Source organism: Lissotriton helveticus, chromosome 8 (genome assembly GCF_964261635.1).
Source record: "Lissotriton helveticus chromosome 8, aLisHel1.1, whole genome shotgun sequence".
Lineage (NCBI taxonomy): Eukaryota > Metazoa > Chordata > Amphibia > Caudata > Salamandridae > Lissotriton > Lissotriton helveticus.
The window spans coordinates 159,964,796-159,983,789 of record NC_136069.1 but is presented as its reverse complement, the minus strand read 5'-3'; the positions used below and the strand labels follow the sequence as shown (position 1 = coordinate 159,983,789).

Below are 18,994 nucleotides of genomic sequence, written 5' to 3'. Positions count from 1 at the left end.
CTCACAGCAAGATCAGTCTAGCTGATTCAATCTTCAGTTCTAAATAAAAGGAGATCTAATGCAGGTCTTGAACCACATATTCTCTATTTTTTTTAAGAACGTCAAGGAGGTGGTGTTTTTTTATTTTAATTTTTTTAATAAATGCAGCCTTGTAACTGCACTACCACACAAAGAGGCTTTTCACACCCTTAATCAGCTGAGATAACAAAACAAGCTTTGGTTCTGAATTTGAGACCTATTAGCTAGGTCAATGGTTTTTAGCCATGCTGTAAAGCACCGCCGAAGCTGTGCAGCATGGTGAAATAAGAAAAAAAGCTCATGATGCCCCAGCTGCATCATTTTGAAGGAATATGCACCACACATACATGGCCACAAAATGACACAGCCCCTTTTTTGATCCTTTTTACTTGCCAATCAGAATTGGATCTGCAAATAAACAGAAAAATGAGCGAAGGTCTTTTTTTTTAAGCAACATGGAGGGTGTGGGTAGGCAGGGCAACATGGAGGACATGGGTGCAAAGGGCAACACAGAGGGTGTGGGTGGAGCAACACACAGGGCACAAGTGGAGAGAGCAGCATGAACAGTACGGGTGAGACAACAAGGAGTGCACAGGTGGTGGTAAATAATGTAGGGGAGGAGAGATAATGGGTAACGTAGGATGAGGGCGTTGGTAGGGCGAAGCAACATGGAAGGCGGGGGACGGAAGCAATACAGAGGGTGGGGTTGAGGAGGAGAAGCAAAAGGGGAGTAAGCATAAGAGCTGGCTGGTGGGAAGCACACGCCTAGAAAGCAACAGGAAGAGGACACAAGAGGGAGTGCAAACATGGGGGCAGCAGAGAGAAGCACACTGTCAAAAGTAAGTAACACAGAGTGCAGGGGGAGAGAAGGGCAAACAGGGGATAGTTGGAGAGGCATGCATTCTCTTGGAGTGCTTAACCAAAAAAGAAAAAAATATAGTGCTTAAAAACAAGCAGTGGAAGCATAGAAGCTAGCCAATCAAAAGATGACAAAGAAGCTATGCTCCATGGAATGTACAAACACAAGATTGACAAGTTGGGAAACAAATAAGAAACTGGCAGATGAGAGCTAGGCAAGCCAACCAAATGTAAGCAATGGGCGGGCTCAAAGACCCAGTATGTTCTTAGAAAGACCGTTGTGCTGTCTGGTAGGCTCGACCTAAACAGCTTCCTAGTAGAAATTAGGATTTAAAGTGGACTTGTTATACACTAAACCTATTTTCATGTTTAAAGACAGAAAGATTACAGACTGGTAAAAGTGAGAACATAGGGGCAATCATTTTCCAGATGAAAATCCATAAACAGAAAATGCCTCCTTCCATCTCTACGGGTACGTTTGGGTTTTCTAGTATTCACTGCACATTTTCTGGGCTCCCACTTAAAGGTAGGCCATTTGACAAGCAGCTTTTCAACAATTTTTAAAGGCCATCAATACTACCATTTTATTTATTTTTATCAACTGCTCTCCAATTCTGGGCATCACCTTAAAGTACACTTTTGCCACATCCAGAGTTCTGGAGACAGCAGTCACCACATTTAACCAGGAGATGATCAAATATTTTACTTTTGAGACCACTTTCCATAATAATAAGTTTCTCATTCAGCCATACTCAATCTACCTACTTTTGAAGCATGTGTAGTCTACCTTACATGACCTGCTGCAGATCACTGCATATCTGAGCGGTGAATGTTTTAATCACCAAGACATCCTCCCAGGTAGTTCTCTTTTTTTTAATAATTGGAGCAATGACTGCAATTTAAATATATAGGCCCAAATTTAAACATGGACGACATAAGGATTAACCTGTTCGCTTCGGCCGTCGCGCGAGCTACCTCCCTGGTGCTTCGCACGTCCAACGGCCGACGCGGCCGCACCCGTTTTTTCGAACGTTCAGCACTGGCGCTGAACATTCGAAGCAGTAAACGGGTTAAGGAAGAAGTGGAGCATCAGAAAATGTAACCTCCAAATCTGCAGAGAAGCTCTAGAAGCGGGTAGGAAGCATGACAGTGACAGAATTGAACAGGCTGGACTCCTTGGTGGGTGCATTCCCTTGGAACTCCAAACCAAGGTCCCCTTTCAGATATGTGTCCCTGGTGTTGGCACAGTTGCATCGGCATCATAACAATTTAAGAGAAGTCTCTCCCCTCCAACACCCCCTCCCACACCCAGTAAGCCTGGGCTTACTGGGACTGTACATAAATGAGCAAAAAACAATGTATTATGGGAGGAGCCATCCCCCAGTGGATAGCAAAGGAGTTCAAGGATGGCAGTGCTCAAATATTTGAACAAATGTGGCAGGGTTGATGGGCCAGTACTGGGTGTGCTAACATACGCGAGGTGAGGCTGCTCAAGAGACAGTTCATCTAGAGCCTTCTTCTCTTACATGTCTGTGTTCTTGAGCCTTTGACTGTACCAGTTGCATCAGTGAGGATGAATGAGTGATGCCACTGGCAAAGTGAACATCACTGCTCAGATGGAGGTAACCACTGCTTCCACTGACTGAAGCAAAGCATAGCACATGGTCTGGGAAGGCAAAGTAGATGCAATTTTGTGTCATCCATAGTTACGAGTGATCACCCCTAAATATCAGAACTCCTCCAAAAGAAACAAAGTAAATACAGGAAATGGAGGGTTTACATGGTAGAAAATATTAGCAATATACATGTACTTCTTTTTTAGCACTGTCCTTCCCAACCTGAATAGGGGTAGAATACAGGGCAAGTGTTATAAAGAATTTGCATATTATATGACCAACCCCGAAGCATACCAATTCTGGAACTAATATCTAGCCATATCCAGGATCAAAAGTCTCCCTTTAATGTCTAGTATGGGTTGTAGTTTTGTGGGACATTTAGGTTTTCTTTTTGATACAATTCCATCATTTATTTTTTACATGGACAGAAAACAAAGTATGAATTACTTTTCTATTTTTTAAATAATGGCCGTAGTCTTTTTTTCTCTATAGCACTTTACTCTTTCTTCATTAAATAGGCTGGCCATTAGCAAATAAATACCTTAACCACGCCACTGACAATTTAGCAATCAGTCATTTTATTTGTCATGTTGTAAGACACTCACTTGTTGAATACTCTGAACTGCGGAACTGGTCTCTTCTCCAGCATTGCCTGTGAACTCCTCTTTTGCAGTGAAGTCATTAAAGTCAGAGTCTTCAGGCTCTTGGGCACTTTCATCCTCTTCCTCGTCATCCTCCTCTACATCATCCTCATCATCATCGTCATCCTCCTCAGTCTCCTCTCTGCGCTTCTGCCGTCGCTTACGCAGCTTATTCAATTTCATTGGCCTTTCTTCAGGTATCTCCCCTTCTTCTAAAGCAAGATCAGACTACAGGAACACAAAAACAACTGTTAGAACTTTACAAAACTAATGCAGAAGGACTTTACAGCAAATCATTCAAACTGACCTACTACGTAACCAATATATGGTGTGTAATTCAATGCTCTGTTCCCAAGTAAATGGCACTTGATAGAGGACCTTCATTCTGAATTTATAGTCTTCAGGTTCTGTGTTCTCCCACGAACCACCACCCTAGACCATGATATCTTTAGTTTCCCTGTCACTAGTGAAATCCAAACTAGATACAATACGAACCACACACTGGGCTGAAATAAAGACATGCTTAGTAATTCAAGTGTCACATGCAACTGCACTTTGTAAATCCAACTTCAACCTAAGAAATATGACTTGCTCCTCACAAAACATTTTCGAGCAACACTTTATGTGGGAAAGCAGTAACTGGCAGACACAGGTCTATGATACATGGCTAAGGGAATCTCCAATGACTCATTACCCTTGAAGGAAGATACAATTTAAGAAGGCAACGCTTCTACTACCGGAAATTAAAATCTAACAGCAGAACAGTGTTATAGAAGGTATCCTTGATTTAGATGTTTTTCTATGCAGAAATAAAATGTATTGATCACATTAATCACTTTGGATTTTTGTTTGGAAAGTTAATTTCTTCAATTTTGGCAAACTGGGAATGAAAAAAAAATCTGGAGAAAGTGCACGAAAACAGGATTTACAGTAATCCTGGAAGAGGGCTACACAATGGGCGAACAGGTGAACTACAAGAGAAGATACAGTTCTTGTATTCACCTGTGAGGATCAAGGCACAAACTCACCAAAGCCAGTCTCTCACGACACAAAGGAAATTCATTAGCATTACAGAGATGAACAGAAGAACAATAAACAAAATGATGAAAGAAGAAAGGGATGAAGGAGGACTTCCTTGAACAGAAATATTTTGAGTGCTTTAAGTAGTGTGGGGGAAAGAATCAAACAGATTCAGGCAATGCTTTTCAGAGTTTAGGGGCTAGACTACAGAAGTCCTGTAGTTGTTTCTGATTTCTTCATTTTTGGCAATTTCGACCAGGAGACCCAATTTACTTGTGCAGTATGAGCTGCTAACACTCGTCAGTTTTTTATTGGTGTTTGGGTGAGGCATGGGGGGTTAAGGAGGGGTATTTATTTGTGGTTTCATATAGCACTGTACACACCTAAGGGCACTTTAGAAAAAGATCCAACTTACACTAGATACAAAAGATACAGAGCCATTTTTCAAAGTGCTTTAGATTAAAATTAGCTGTATTATGTGCAAAGCAGTTAAATTCAGTTTCTAGAGGGAACTAGTGAACATCATCAGGTACGTTGATGGTGCTCCTTAGTTCCTATATCGAAGCAAGCAAAACTGTTTTGTTCATTTGGCAGCACTGTGAGTGGCAGACTCAAATTAAAGTTCTATAGCAGGACCGGAGGCATACTTTATTTATGGTTGGGCTCCCATGTTTTCAGTGTTTATTTTTTTTAGTGTTTCAGTGGTGTTTTCCAAAACTTTTGAAATCTGTGCTTTATAAGTGTTTATTCAGCCATCTATAACCCCAAAATAGACAAAAACAATGTCTTTTTTAGAGTTTACTAAGCATGTGATGTATCGCAGTGTTTGTTAGAAAACACATTTAATTAATGGCAGGAGTAAGGCAGGGTACGTAGTATCTTCACATTGGCAGTGTAGCCAATCGATGTATGTTAGATTATTTTAAGAATAAAAAGTCTATGTATTGCATTCTCACTCGCACTTACATCTCATTACCATATCTAACATCTCACCACCTCTCACACTTACTTTGTCAGGACTCTTTCTGGTTTACAGAACTATTAATGTATTAAAAAAATAAGAGTGCTCTATTCAAATGGTTTAACAAACATTCCTGGGCACAGTTGGCAGACCATTCACCGACTCCTTACTAAATAATATGACATTTCAGGGGTGGTCAACCATTCCAACAGCATAGTGCCTTGAATAATCTTTAAAAATTTGAATTACACCATTAAATTGTTACCCTCCATTCTAAGGTGCCTGAAACCTGATGCTTTAAGTATGATCGCCACTGCTTTTCAGCGAATATATGACGATACATCCCATGCCATTACATTGCATGCAATCACAACGCGGTTGTTACAACGTGTTGCTATTACATCGCAAACTTTTACCACGCATGCCATTACAACGCAAAGGCATGCGTGGTAAAGGCATACACTTGATAAAAGTGCTTAAGTATATAAATACAAATACAAATATATATATATATATATATATATATATATATATACACACACACACACACTATATATTTATTTGTTGCCCCCTTAAACACTAAAATTACCCATAACCCCTCCAATTACCCTTACTACCCAAGTACCAATACCCCCTAAAATCCTAAACTTACCCTTACCACCCCAAAACCCAAACCCCCTAAAATTACCCCTTCCACCCTAAAACCCAAACCCACCCTGAACCCTAAAATTGCCCCTAGCACCCCAAAACACGTACCCACCCTGAAACTTAAAACTACCCTGGCTGCCCAAAACCCATACCCACCCTGAACCCCAAAATTACTCAGCACCACAAAAAACATACCCACTCTGAACCCTAAAATGACCCTTGCTACCCCAAAACCCATACCTACCCTCAACCCTAAAATGACCCCTGCTACCCCAAAACCCATACCCACCCTCAACCCTAAAATTACCCTTGGCATCCCAAACCCACCCTAAAATTACCCTTGGCACCCCAAACCCAAACTGAACCCCAAAGTTACCCTTGGTATCCCAAACCCCATACCCACCTGAACCCTAAAATTACCCTTGGCACCCCAAAACCAATGCCCACCCTGAAATTACCCTTGGCACCCCAAAACCCAAACCCACCCTGAACCCCAAAATTACCCCTGGCACCCCAAAACCCATACCCACCTATAACCCTTAAATTAACCCTGGCACCCGAAAACACATACCCACCCTGAACCCTAAAATTACTCTTGGAACCCCAAAACCCATACTCACCCTGAACCCTAAAATTACTCTTGGCACCCCAAAATCCAAACCCACCCTGAACCCTAAAATTACCCTGAACACTGGCAGGAGCAAAGTACTGCAAGCAGGCCCGGGGAGCCCATGCCGTGGAAATCAGCTTGCCACCTTGTCAGGCAACCTGGGAGACATGAATGGAGGATTTGATGGAAGCTACAGCTGGAACCTCAGAGGTTGCCTTAGATAAGTACAATTATCGCCAGATGCTCTTGCCCACAGAGCCAGGCCATCAGACAATTCTATAGATAGATTGCCTTCCCTCAGCAAGGAATTTGGACTGCAGTAGAGAGCGCTGAGGTGACCCCCATTGAGGGGTCACAGTCTATGTGCTATATGCTCGGCAAGCCGTATAAACAAAAGTTTATTGGCAATTTCTGTGGACGCTAAAGGCCTGAGATAAGACAGGACATCCAGAGCGCATATGCACCCTTACCACAGTGGCAAATCGTCATGGCCACTAAGAATGAAGAAACTAGAACCCAATAACAAAGATCCAACGACCTGTCTGGGCGAGCTCCACAAATGCAGGTTCTGAAGGCAGACTTGGCTTCTGGCCCGTCTGAGGTGAACAAGACACTTCAACAACTGAGGGACCAAGTACCAACTAATTAAGATGACTGTCGCCATGAGTCAAGAGGTTTATGAACTGCAGGATTCCAAGCCCAAAAGGGAAGAAGATATCAGGAAACATTGGGACAAATGCATGGACTCAGAGGACCACTCTAGTAGGGCTAATGTGTTGACCCATAACATCCGAGAATGAGAGGAAGAAGTAGACTTCTTTATCTGAGCACGAGTGGCATACCATGAGACTCGCCTGGAGCTCACCCGTGGGACATTACAGCTAAATTGGGGTCCTCTCATAACAAAGACACCATAATACGGAAGGGCAGGAAGGTAGACAGGCTGACTTTTCATGGAACAGGCCTTCGACCTCTTTCAGAACATCTCACAGCAAACTCTAAATAACAGGCACAGGCTTGCTGATCTCCACACAAGGACAAAACAATATAGGCAGATGTTCACTTTTGCTCACTGTGGTTCCGGTTCGGTGCTAGGTCCAATGTAATTCGCATAAAAAGGAAGCCCAGGACATATTGGGCCCCTCAAGAGATAGCCCTGGCACACCAAAGAAACCCAGTGACTGTTCATCAATGGACCGCAAAGAAAGCCAGGACCCCAAGGCATAGGTGGATGAGAACTGACCCTGGAAAACTAGGATCAATCAATCAGTGGCTTATATAGCGCGGCTACTCACCCGTGAGGGTCTCATAGCACTGGGAATGTTGGGAGGGGGGTGCCTGCTGGTCCCACTGGGAGAAGGATCACTCGAAGAGCTAGGTCTTGAGGTCCTTCTTGAATTGTGTCAGCATCGCGGATTGCCTGAGGTGGAGGGGCCGGGTGTTCCAGGTCTTGTTGGATAGGTAGGAGAAGGATTTTCCTCCGGTTCTGGTCGTTTTTTGGATTCTGGGGACGGAGGCTAGGGTGAGCTGGACGGAACAGAGTTGTCTGGAGGGCACATGGAATATGAGTCGATGGTTCAGATATGCTGGTCCTGCACCGTGGAGAGCTTTGTAGGCATGGGTGAGGAGCTTGAAAGTAATTCTCTTTTTGACTTGGAGCCAGTGGAGTTGTCGGAGATGTTTGTGAATGAAATGGAAAAAAGTTGGAACCATGCGGCGGACAACATGGAAGGGACAGGGAGAGGCATCGACCCTGACTGACACTGCAGATCCTCAGAGGGGACACAGGCAAGATTGAGAATATGTAATAGACATGGAATGTGTCCCTCGTGACCTCTGGATTAGGTCTGCCTCCCAGCCATATTACCCCTTTCAAGTTAATTTCTCAAAGTAGGCGAAGATCTGATCGTGGATCACTGTGAGCGTCTCCCAGAGGGCATATCCGTGCAGGTTTGGACAACAGGTCGAGCCTCTACAGTAGACTGGCCAGGCTCACCCATGTATGTGTTGACAAGATGAGAGGTGGGGTGGGGGGGATAGGGCAGGCTCGTCAGTGTGAGGGGGGAATGCGCTGGTTCCCCTTCCCACAGAATTGGGGGGGGAGGGTTGGTGGAAGAGAAGTTGGGGAGGAGAGGAGGGCTGGACTCCAGGAGAGAGCTGATAAACAAACTTGAATTGACATCTGGCTCAATGCAGCAGGAACAACTAGTTTCAACTCTCTGAATGTTTATGCAGGCGCTGACAGACTTTATAGGCCACACAACACTGCACCTCATTCTAAAACTTAATGGCTAAGATTCAAACGTAGAACGTAAAGGGGCTAAACTACCCAGACAAATAGCATGAAATATGGAGAATAATTCAGGAAATTTTCCCAGATGTGGTGTGCAGCCAAGAAACCCATTTGAAATTCACCGACACGCACTACAGGCATCTACCTCATAGAGTACTGGTAAGGGAGGGGTCATGATTGCAATACCAAGGGACTTTTCACATGAACTTGCTCGAAGTATACGTGACTCTGTAGAGACAATATATGTACATTAAAGGTATAGTCCAGGGAAGGGGAGGGACTAAGGAAGGGCAGTCGGAATTGGCATTGAAGGATCACTGAAGCTTGTTATGTCTGTAAAGCCTGGGGCCTTTGGTAGTTGATCTGATATCAATACTGACTTTTTAGAAAAGGAGGCAGATGTATCAAAAGGTTTTACCCTTCTGTGTCTATGGGTAAATGTGACAGAACATATTGGTCAAGATTCTTATGAGCCAGCCATTTCAGCAATCAGTGAAAGAAGTAAACGCTGCCAAAAGATCAGATATGATTATAACATTTCCAGATTCTCCATAATGTATAAAATTACTTGACAAGACCTAAAACATGCTTCTAACCCCTGCACCTTTAATCCAATACACAAAATTGGAGGAAACAAATTTAAAGCAGAATAATCTTAGACAAGTCTTTCTTGCTGCTACCTTTTATTTTAAATAAAAGTTACATTGCGGTTGGCCCTTACTGAAGAAATAAAAAGGTCTCATTCTCTTTCCCTCTCCTTTCGTTGAATGGCATTTTAGTTTGTGGTTGTGCAGATGTTTATCAACGTTTATATGTTTAAACTGATGAAGATTGTTTTTTTAGGGTTTTATTAGTTATTATAGGTTTAAACCTAACACAAGATTGCATCATCATTATACTGAGCTACCTTCACGGGACAGCAGAATAGCCAAACACAAAACGCTGTTTATAAACATATTTCGTCCACAATGTCCTGTAACAAACTACTTCTCAGGTCCCTTTAACCTGCCCATCAAGCCCAGAATTGCATTGCATGCGATTCAACTACCACTTTCGTTATTGTTGCAGCCTTAAGGTGAGTTCAGTTAATGGAATTGCAGATTTCACCTATGTTTGCTGTATTCCCCTCGTTTACGCTACTGTGATCGTTTATAAGGTTTCTTTTTACCCGTAATGTGTGTAGATTTGTTAAGTGACCATCGCTCCAGGCTTTGGATCTGCAATGGGAAGAGTTGCAGTCGCTAAGTCCACACTCTACCAAATGTGAGATGCTGAATCTACTATTGTGTTGGACTTTGGCACATGGACACCAGTTGGTAGCTCTTTGGGAAGAAACAAAGACAAGTGATCAGTATTTCCTGTACCCCCCCCTTTATTGCCAAGACAGGGAAAGTAGGTCAAAGGCAGCTCTTGGTATAAAAGTACCAGCCCTGATGAGTTTGTCTACGTGATCGGAGTAAAGCTCTTCAAGGATTTACTGGACACTCTTGAGCATGGGTGGGAGCATATTTTGTCACTAGAAAGTGCACTGTGGGCCATCTTAAAGATTTTCTGTGTACCAGGTGAATTTACAACATCGGGTGTTTTAAGCAGTGTCGCATTTCACAGCTAGGCAGTATGACTGAAGTAATGAGAAAGTGGTGAATAGAAGATGCTTCCTACTTGTTGGACTCAGAGCAAATCGGCCACCTAGTACTGCACCCCATAAAAGAATTAAGTGTATGCCTTTTGAATCCCTCCACACCTTGTTGGTCTTGACTGGTTTCTGTGGCAAGGATTTCCCACTCTCAAATGCTCATCCGAGCAGGCAATTTGGAATGATGCACCTGTCCATTTGAAAGGTTCAAGAATGCGTTTATATCTGCACAGTGTGCTGAAGATCTTTCCCTGTCTCAGGGAACTGCAAAATTAAGTGGGGATGAGCCAGAAGACTCTCCACTCTCACAACAGACACCCCATCCAACTCTGAAGAGGAGGATGACCCTTAGGACATTTCTTCAGATAAGGCAGACTTGGGACCAAATAGGTCTTATGGAACAGCATCCATTTAGTGATGGTAAGATGCGGATAAATGACGTAAAGCCAAGGAAAGCGGCCAGCACAATTGGTGGCTAAGATGAGGGGGAAATACAGAAATGGAATAACCTTTTTAATCTGGATGGCCTATGTCACCCTAAGTCTTCAGGCTGATGTCAACATGTTAAACGACAAGATGTGTACAGGCTAAACTACATTTGTCTTTGGACAACAAAGTTTGAAACCTCTGTCCGCTGCAGTGTCCGAGGACTTTTGTTCACCTAAGATGATTACTTTCAATGGCAAATATACCCAAGATCACAAAAAAGAGACAGATGTGTTTTGCATTTTGGAGAATACAAACTGCCATCTCTACCGAGTGAAGACTCTCCATTTTGCTGAGGTGGACCCCAAGTGGCAGGCGGGAGGGCCTGTCACCAAGAGGAAGCTCTTTAGTGAACCTTTAGTGAAAGACAGACAAGTTTTATTAGTTGTTTACATGTCTTCTCCCTTAGTTTTTTTTGTTGGAGTGTTTGAATGCTGTAGAGGATGTTCATTGGGGCTAGAACAATTTCAACACCGAAGATTGGATGCAGGCAATACCATGGAAAGAAAAGCAGGGCAGGAACACACTGCCTTGACATCCCAGCACCCAGTTCACTCAGATGCTTTCCAAGAGAATTACTTTCAAGGTTTTGACAATTGCTTTTAAGGCCCTTCATTCGATTGGCCCTGACTATATGAGGAAGCGCATGGCATTTTATGCGCCGAGGAGGACACTACGGTCGGCTTTGCTGGCCAAAGCCGCGGTTCCCCCTATCAGACTCGCCCGGATCGGAGGTTGTTCCTTCCGATACTTGGCTCCACGATGTTGTAATGAGCTTCCTGTCTCCTTAAGGAAAGCCAACAGTCTCCTTTCCTTTCGTAAGGAGCTGAAGACCTGGCTTTTTTCCGTCTGATTTTCCTTTGGCCTCTGCGAATAGCTGTGTTGTGTTCTCTTCTTCAGTTCTCTTTGCCAAAGCGCCGGGACACCCCTTGGGGTAGCCGTGCGCTATAAAAGAGACATAATAACATAACATACTTTCTCCTGATAAATACAGCACACTGTAACACTTACTTCCATTAAATAATCATACATTTTCACCATAGTTGGTGCAGTCAGTGCTGAGTATCTCTAGACATAAGCACGTTTCAGGAAGGTTGTCCTGCATCAGAGAGAGTAACAGTCTATTCAGGTCATATTTCCTCTCCTGGAGTGCAAGTGCATCACTCAGAGCTTGTCAGCTCAAAGGAGCCTAATCAAACACATTGCCTTCGTATCCCAGCACCCAGTTCACTCAGATGCATTTTAATAAATGCAGTCCATGGTAACATTTAATTCCATTAAACAGTCTTTCGTTTTCACCATGGTTGGTGCAGCCAATACTAAGTATCTCTTGACATAGGCTCAAGTTCCGGGATAGTTGTCCTTCAGTAGATCATCCAGCAACACATACATTTAGAGGTGCTGGAAATGTGCTCAACAGTCTATTCAGGTCACAGTACCACTCCTGGAGCACAGGTGCATCACTCCAAGCTCGTCAGTTCAATGGAGCCACCATGGAAAGTCCAATCTGTTCTTCCATTTGAGACACTTCACATCATGCTAGAAACTTATGCTTTCTTCCCCTTCCAAAAGTTGGGAGAAGAGTCACCTAGTTGTCCCACAAGTAGCAAGAGAACAGCTACATCGCTTGGGCCTTGCAGAATGTTCAGACTTTCAGTGAAGAATTCCACAGATTCTAACTTTTAGATATCAAATATGAAGAGATCTGTCACAGAAAGTCAGGATGGAGGTCCATCAGTGGCTGAATGGATTGGAGACCTTGAGCAGCTAAACAGTGGATCCATTTTTGTAAAACATTTTTTTATTGATTTGATAGCAAAGTTTAAAGTTATCCACGGATAGGTCAGACGCCAAGCCGTGGATGGCATCTCTGGTTAGGATGACAGCTGAAGTACTGGTGAGGATGTTCTTGAATGTATGAGCACTATGGTGCCCCTCCCCCCAGTGATTCCAATGTACCTTGGGCTTTTGTTATATTGGTGAAGTCATCAGAAGCCAGAGTTGAAGGAGAGTAGATTATGTTGAGGCACGCAGTGAGAAGTTGAGAAGATGCTGAAGTTCAGCTGTACACCGTCCTTCATCTTAACCAGAGGATATCTTTCTAGAACTTTGGAAATGATTTGGGCTGCTAGAAAGTCACCTTGTTCTTCTGGTTGATCATATTTGTTCACATGTGCAGCTGGAGTAATGGAGACGTTTTGCCTTGGACAGTGCCTCTGAAGATTAAAAGATATATTGTACATTAATTTAGGCTTTGGAGTTACTTTCCTTCCAGTGTATTTACAAGGACCTTTTTCCATTAGAATAATTTTAGCTACAGCGTAATCAGGTGAATTTTCAGAGGTTGATGGGAAGCCGTAGAGAAATGTATTCGGGATCATGTTGAGGACCGATGTCAATCCACTGATGACAGTTCAGCCGCTACATCAATTGCCTTCAGGCAATTTACAGTTAAATTGAGTATAGAAAGAGGAAGGGTCAAAACTCTCCTAAGCTCTTGAAGATGTTTAGCCACGGTGGCTCTAGATGTAAATGGAGAGAATAGGTGGAAGTTTAAAAGAAGTTTCAAATGATCAGTTATTTTATAGCAACGTCAGAACTGCCCAAACCTTCTGCTCTGTACAAAGTAGCCATAGACCCATCTTTTCATGGAACACTAGAAATCCATGGTGACAGGATACACCACCCAGGAATATTCCGCTTCACTGTAAACTGTCCTGAATTGTCTCTCCAGGCTCATTGCCTTTGTTCAGTGGTCCACCGCTCTCTAGCTAGGTTTGCACTCTACAGATACGTAGACATGCGCACATACATTAGTCCAGGTCACATGTTGTCTACCAGTAACTGGTGATGTTCTGAGCGGTAAAAATTGCATCCAAGTTATGCCCAGATGAGTGGTTAGGCTATTGACATTTGACATACATTACCACTTTCATGTTGGAGAGCAGCTATTTGGTCATAATCCGATATGGTTGGTCAAACCATGGTACTAAGTATCCTATTGCGCAGAAATTGGAATGTTTTAGACGGATCTCAGGCAAAATCAACAAAGAGGTCACTAAGAGTAGGATTGTAAGGAGGAAGTTTGTAGATAAGAAAGAACGAATGTTGGACCCGGCCTCGTGGCGTGGTTCGCGCCTTTCCCACCACACCCTGCGAGCTTAGGCCTGCACCCTGGGCCCCCTGCGCAGCATCCCCGTAAGAGTAGCCTGCACCCTGAAGCCTGGTCGTCTCTCCCCCGATAAGCCCGAGCCCCCCATAACCCACGACCAGGTCCGCCTGTCCCCGTCCCGCTCCCGGCTCTGAGCACCTAACCTTGCATGCCCCACAAGGCCCGGCAGCCATTTTCCCTTCCCGAGATCCCTGTCTCCCTGGGCCTAGCGTGACCCCGGCCCCAGCGAAACCCAGACTCCAAAGGCGCGCCCGTCCCGGCTGGGGGTAAAGGGCTCCCCGAGTGCGATAAGCCAGGCAGTTTCGATGGCACCTCCGGCCTCCCCTGAGAGACTGGTATCTGTCACACCTTTGGCCCTCCCCTGTGGGCCATTTTCGATCGCACCTTTGGCCTCCCTGAGTGCTGGCTCCAGACCTGTTGGGCGTCTGAGAATTCCCGGACCCATTTCTCAAAGGATCAAAGAGCCAACCGCCGGACCTCGCCGACGACCAGCCCCCAGGGCTTGAGACCTCCGCCTGCGAGAGTCCAGACTTCAAAGAGCCCCTGGATTATATCTGAGCCCGCCCGACAACTAGCGGGCAGTTGTATCTTGGACCTGAAGCCTGCTGATCTGATCGTGGCTGACCCTAAGAAGAACTCATCTGGAACCTCGGAGCCCTGCTGACGCTGTCGCGGCTCAAGCTGAACTGTAACCATCGGAGCCCTGCTGACGCTGTCGCGGCTCAAGCTGAACTGTAACCATCGGAGCCCTGCTGACGCTGTCGCGGCTCAAGCTGAACTGTAACCATCGGAGCCCTGCTGACGCTGTCGCGGCTCAAGCCGATCTTGTAACCATCGGAGCCCTGCTGACGCTGTCGCGGCTCAAGCTGAACTATAACCATCGGAGCCCTGCTGACGCTGTCGCGGCTCAAGCTGAACCATAACCATCGGAGCCCTGCTGACGCTGTCGCGGCTCAAGCTTGAACCTGCCATCATCCGAGCCCTGCTGACGCTGTAGCGGCTCCTCCCGAACTTCTCCAGATCAAGCCCTGCTGACCTCGTCGCGGCTCGAGGAGTACTCTGGTCCGGCTGGACCATCGAGACCACCATCACGACCGAACCGACTCGACGTAAGTGAAGCAGCCAGTACGACCACCATCTTCCGTATCCCCCAGTTCGAGGATTGAGAGCTGTGCGCTGGATACGCCTCGTACCGGCCCGGAGACTAAAAGACTGTCCCGCTTCCACCCTTCCGAACCCTCCAAGACCTTGTGGTCCTTCGATCACTGTGTAAATAAGAGTACTTCCTTCTTTTATCCCTTATATAAAGAACTTATAACTAGAATCCAACGGCGTGGTGTCTGTTCGTAGGTGTGGTGTGTGCTCCGTGTGTACGATCCTAGGCTCGAAGTCCTCCCCGGTGAGGACCTCACAATAAGACTCGGCAAGATCTGTAGGAGAGGTGGGTCTTGGGGTGACCGGGTGAGCATAACCTGGCCCTCGGAGACTGCCCCTTCTAACATTGGTGGCAGCGTCGCGATAAGAACCTATGTCTAGGGATCGTACAGTACTGACACACTACCCGAACAAAGAAAAACAACCATGAGCATCACGGAAGACGAGACTACCTTCCGGGTGGAGCTCCTGAAGGACTATACGCACCGGCAAATGAAGCAATTCTGCAAAGTTCTCCACATCCCGACAACGGGATTAAACACCAAAGAAGACTTTCATCAAGCCCTGACCGCCTGGGTGGAGGCCGGAGCACAACCTCCCCCGCCGACAGAAGACGGTGGAGAGGGAGCACCCCTGACCGAAACCCACGCCCCAGAGCAAGAAAGAGCAGAGTCCCCGACGCGGACTCACAGCTTGGAGAGAGGTCTGTCTCGAGAGGAGATGACCGACCGAGAACGCAACCGAAACCACGAGCTGGAACTAGCCTGTCTGAAAATGGAAGGAGAACTCAAACTGGCCGAGAAAAAACTAGCCAAGAAAAAACTAGCCATCGAGCAGCTGCGGCTGCAAGGAGAACTGGAGGAGAAGAAACTCCAGAGAGAACACGAAGGGAAAAGACTCCAGCTGGAGCACGAGCGCAGCATGAAGGAGATTGAACAAAAGGCCCAGACCGAAGACAACAGAACATCGGCAACCCGAGAGTCCGTTCCCCCGGTGGAACCCAAGGTCCATATTCCCAAGGATGTGGTCAAAGAATATTATAAGAACGATGATATCCAGCAATGGTTCAAGGCCTACGAGGTCGCCATGACCTCTCACCGAGTTCCGCAGAAAGATTGGGGAGCCGGGATGTGGGGTCGATTCTTGAGTGAAGGGAGAGACACCCTACTCGACCTACCATCTGCCGAACAGACCTCCTACAGCCACATGAAAGAAGCCCTCCTCACAAGGCACGGTCTCACCCCTGAAATGTGCCGCCAACGCTTCAGAGAATGCAAGAAGATCCCCGGCACCACATGGGTAGAATATGTCAACTTCTACAGTCGGGCCCTGGAAGGGTGGATCAAGGATAGCAAGGTGTCCACCTTCGAGGGGCTCATTGACCTTATTGCCTACGAACATTTGTCTCTGAACTGCTTTGTGGAACTCTGACAGCACCTCCTGGACAGCAAGTTGGCTGACCCCCGGAAGCTGGCCGTCGAGGCCGATCGCTGGGTGAGCACCAGAGTACCCCGGGGGCCCGGGGGAGACTCTGGCCGAAACGAACCAGGACCATCCCGCCCGAGGGGAGGGGGGGGGTCAGAATAGACAGAGGGGATCCCAGATAGGGTCCCCACGCAGTCCCCCCAGAAACCAGCCCGGCACCTCACCTCCCATAGCGCGCGCAGGGTTCCCCCAGCCAAGCCAGGGCCCTGAGTCAGGCAAGCCTGCTTCCATTGCCAGCAACCAGGGCACTATGCCAATGACCCCCGCTGCCCTTTATTTAAGAAGCCTGCCGCTGCAGTGCCCCCAGTGCGCCACATCACCTCAGTAGCCCTAGAAGAAGAGGGAGAAGAGGAGTTCGAGGGAGCTGACCCCGCAGCTATGATGTTAGTCTCCCTGGGTGATAGGGAGATGGTCCCAGGAGCCCCCCTACCCGACAACACCGAGAAATACCGACAGCAGGTGACTGTCAATGGCCACCACATAGGGGCGCTCCGGGACACCGGGGCCAGTATCACCGCAGTCAAACGCCACCTAGTCACCGAAGCCCAGATTGTTCCCCACATCTCCTGCAGGGTGATCGCAGCTGATAACTCCGTCCGCACCTGCCGGATAGCTCAAGTCCCGTTCGAATGGGGGGGCGTCTCCGGAGAGTTACGAGTGGCGGTCCGCTCAGACATGCCCGTAGACTGCCTGCTCGGCAACGACCTAGAGAGCTCCCCATGGCAGCGGGTTGAGAAGAGGACCCACCTGGAGATGGTGGGCCTGCCCGAATGGGCCTGTGTGAACACCCGGTCGATGACCGCCCGAGGGGCAACTCCAGAGGCAGCACCGGCTACCCCCGAGGACCCCGAGGTCCCTGAATCCTCTGAGACCCCTGAGCTGTTCCCTGGGGAGAGCGTCCCCCCCCGACGCAGGTCCCCTCGGTCCTGGCGTCGAACCGACCCCGAGCTTGGACGACCTTCCTGAGCTGGCCCAGTGGCGCCAGGAAGGAGGACCGTCCCGAGAAGAATTCTGCCTAGAACAGACCTCCTGTCCGTCCTTGGTCGGGCCGCGGCAGCAGGCCGCCGCCCAGGCCGCCGCCCAGGCCGCCGGTGACCAGTCCGGCTCCCACTTAGTCTATTGGGAAAACGGCCTCTTGTACAGCTAACAAAAATCGTCCGAGCTAGGGTCGGCCCGAGTGCTGGTAGTACCCCTACGCTTTTGCGGCTTCCTCCTGAACCTGGCCCATGATGTGCCCCTGGCGGGACACTTGGGTCAAGACAAAACGTATCACCGCCTAGTCACCCACTTCTACTGGCCGGGCATGCGCTCTGATGCGGAGGCCCACTGCAAGTCCTGCCCCACGTGTCAGTCTAGTGGAAAGAGCGGGGGGAGGCGCAAGGCCCCCCTCCAACCCTTCCCCGTGGTCAGTACCCCCTTTGAAAAGGTGGGAATCGACATCGTGGGCCCCCTCGACCCCCGGACCTCCTTGGGCCACCGCTTTATCCTTGTCCTGGTGGACCATGCCACCCGCTACCCCGAAGCCATTCCCCTCCGAACGGTGACGGCCCCCGTAGTGGGGCGGGCCCTCATGGGGATCTTCTCTCGGGTGGGATTCCCCCGAGAAGTCGTCAGCGACCGAGGGACCAACTTCATCTCGAAATACATGAAGTCCCTCTGGCAACAATGTGGGGTGACGTACAAATTCACCACCCCATATCACCCAGGGTAACGGTCTGGTGGAACGATTCAACCGGACCCTCAAGGGAATGATCATGGGTCTCGAAGAGCCCCTGAGGCGTAAGTGGGACGTCCTCCTTCCCCGTCTCCTCTTCGCATACCGCGAAGTCCCCCAGAAGTCCCTGGGGTTCAGCCCCTTCGAGCTCCTCTACGGGCACCCCGTCAGGGGACCCCTTAGCCTGGTCAAGGAAGGGTGGGAGATGGCGGCCCCAGAGCCCCCTCCGGATGTGTTTCGATACATCCTGGCCCTCCGGAACCAGACTAGTAAGTTCCGAGAACTGGCCGAGGCCAACCTCGAGGCCAGTCAGGAAGAGATGAAACGGTGGTACGACCAGAATGCCACTCTGGTCGAGTTTCAACCCGGACAGCAGGTCTGGGTGATGGCCCCCGTGGAGCCCTGTGCCCTGCAAGACAAGTGGACAGGGCCCTTCAAGGTGGTAGAGCGCAAGAGTCAGGTGACCTACCTCATCGATGTAGAGTCCCCCAGGAACCCCTTGCGGGTCCTTCACGTGAACCGCCTCAAGCCCCACTTCGCCCGGTCCGAGTTGAGCTTGCTCCTCGCCACGGACGACGGGGAAGAGGAAGAAACGGAGCCTCTCCCCGATCTCCTGTGTACCAGAGAGAAAGACGGCTCCGTAGAGGGAGTGAGTCTCTCCTCCTCCCTCTCTCCCGAGCA

The 18,994-nt window shown here is 47.7% G+C and overlaps 1 protein-coding gene across 6 annotated transcripts in view; it reads right to left on the bottom strand.

The window, feature by feature from the left end:
* Positions 1 to 18,994, bottom strand: part of PRDM15 (PR/SET domain 15) — a 371,830-nt gene that overhangs the window by 17,842 nt on the left and 334,994 nt on the right. For all 6 annotated transcript variants that reach the window (XM_078656809.1, XM_078656805.1, XM_078656810.1 and 3 more), the window contains one exon: positions 3,098 to 3,361. In XM_078656809.1, the coding sequence (XP_078512935.1) occupies positions 3,098 to 3,361 (264 nt within the window). The remainder of the gene's footprint in view (positions 1 to 3,097; positions 3,362 to 18,994) is intronic.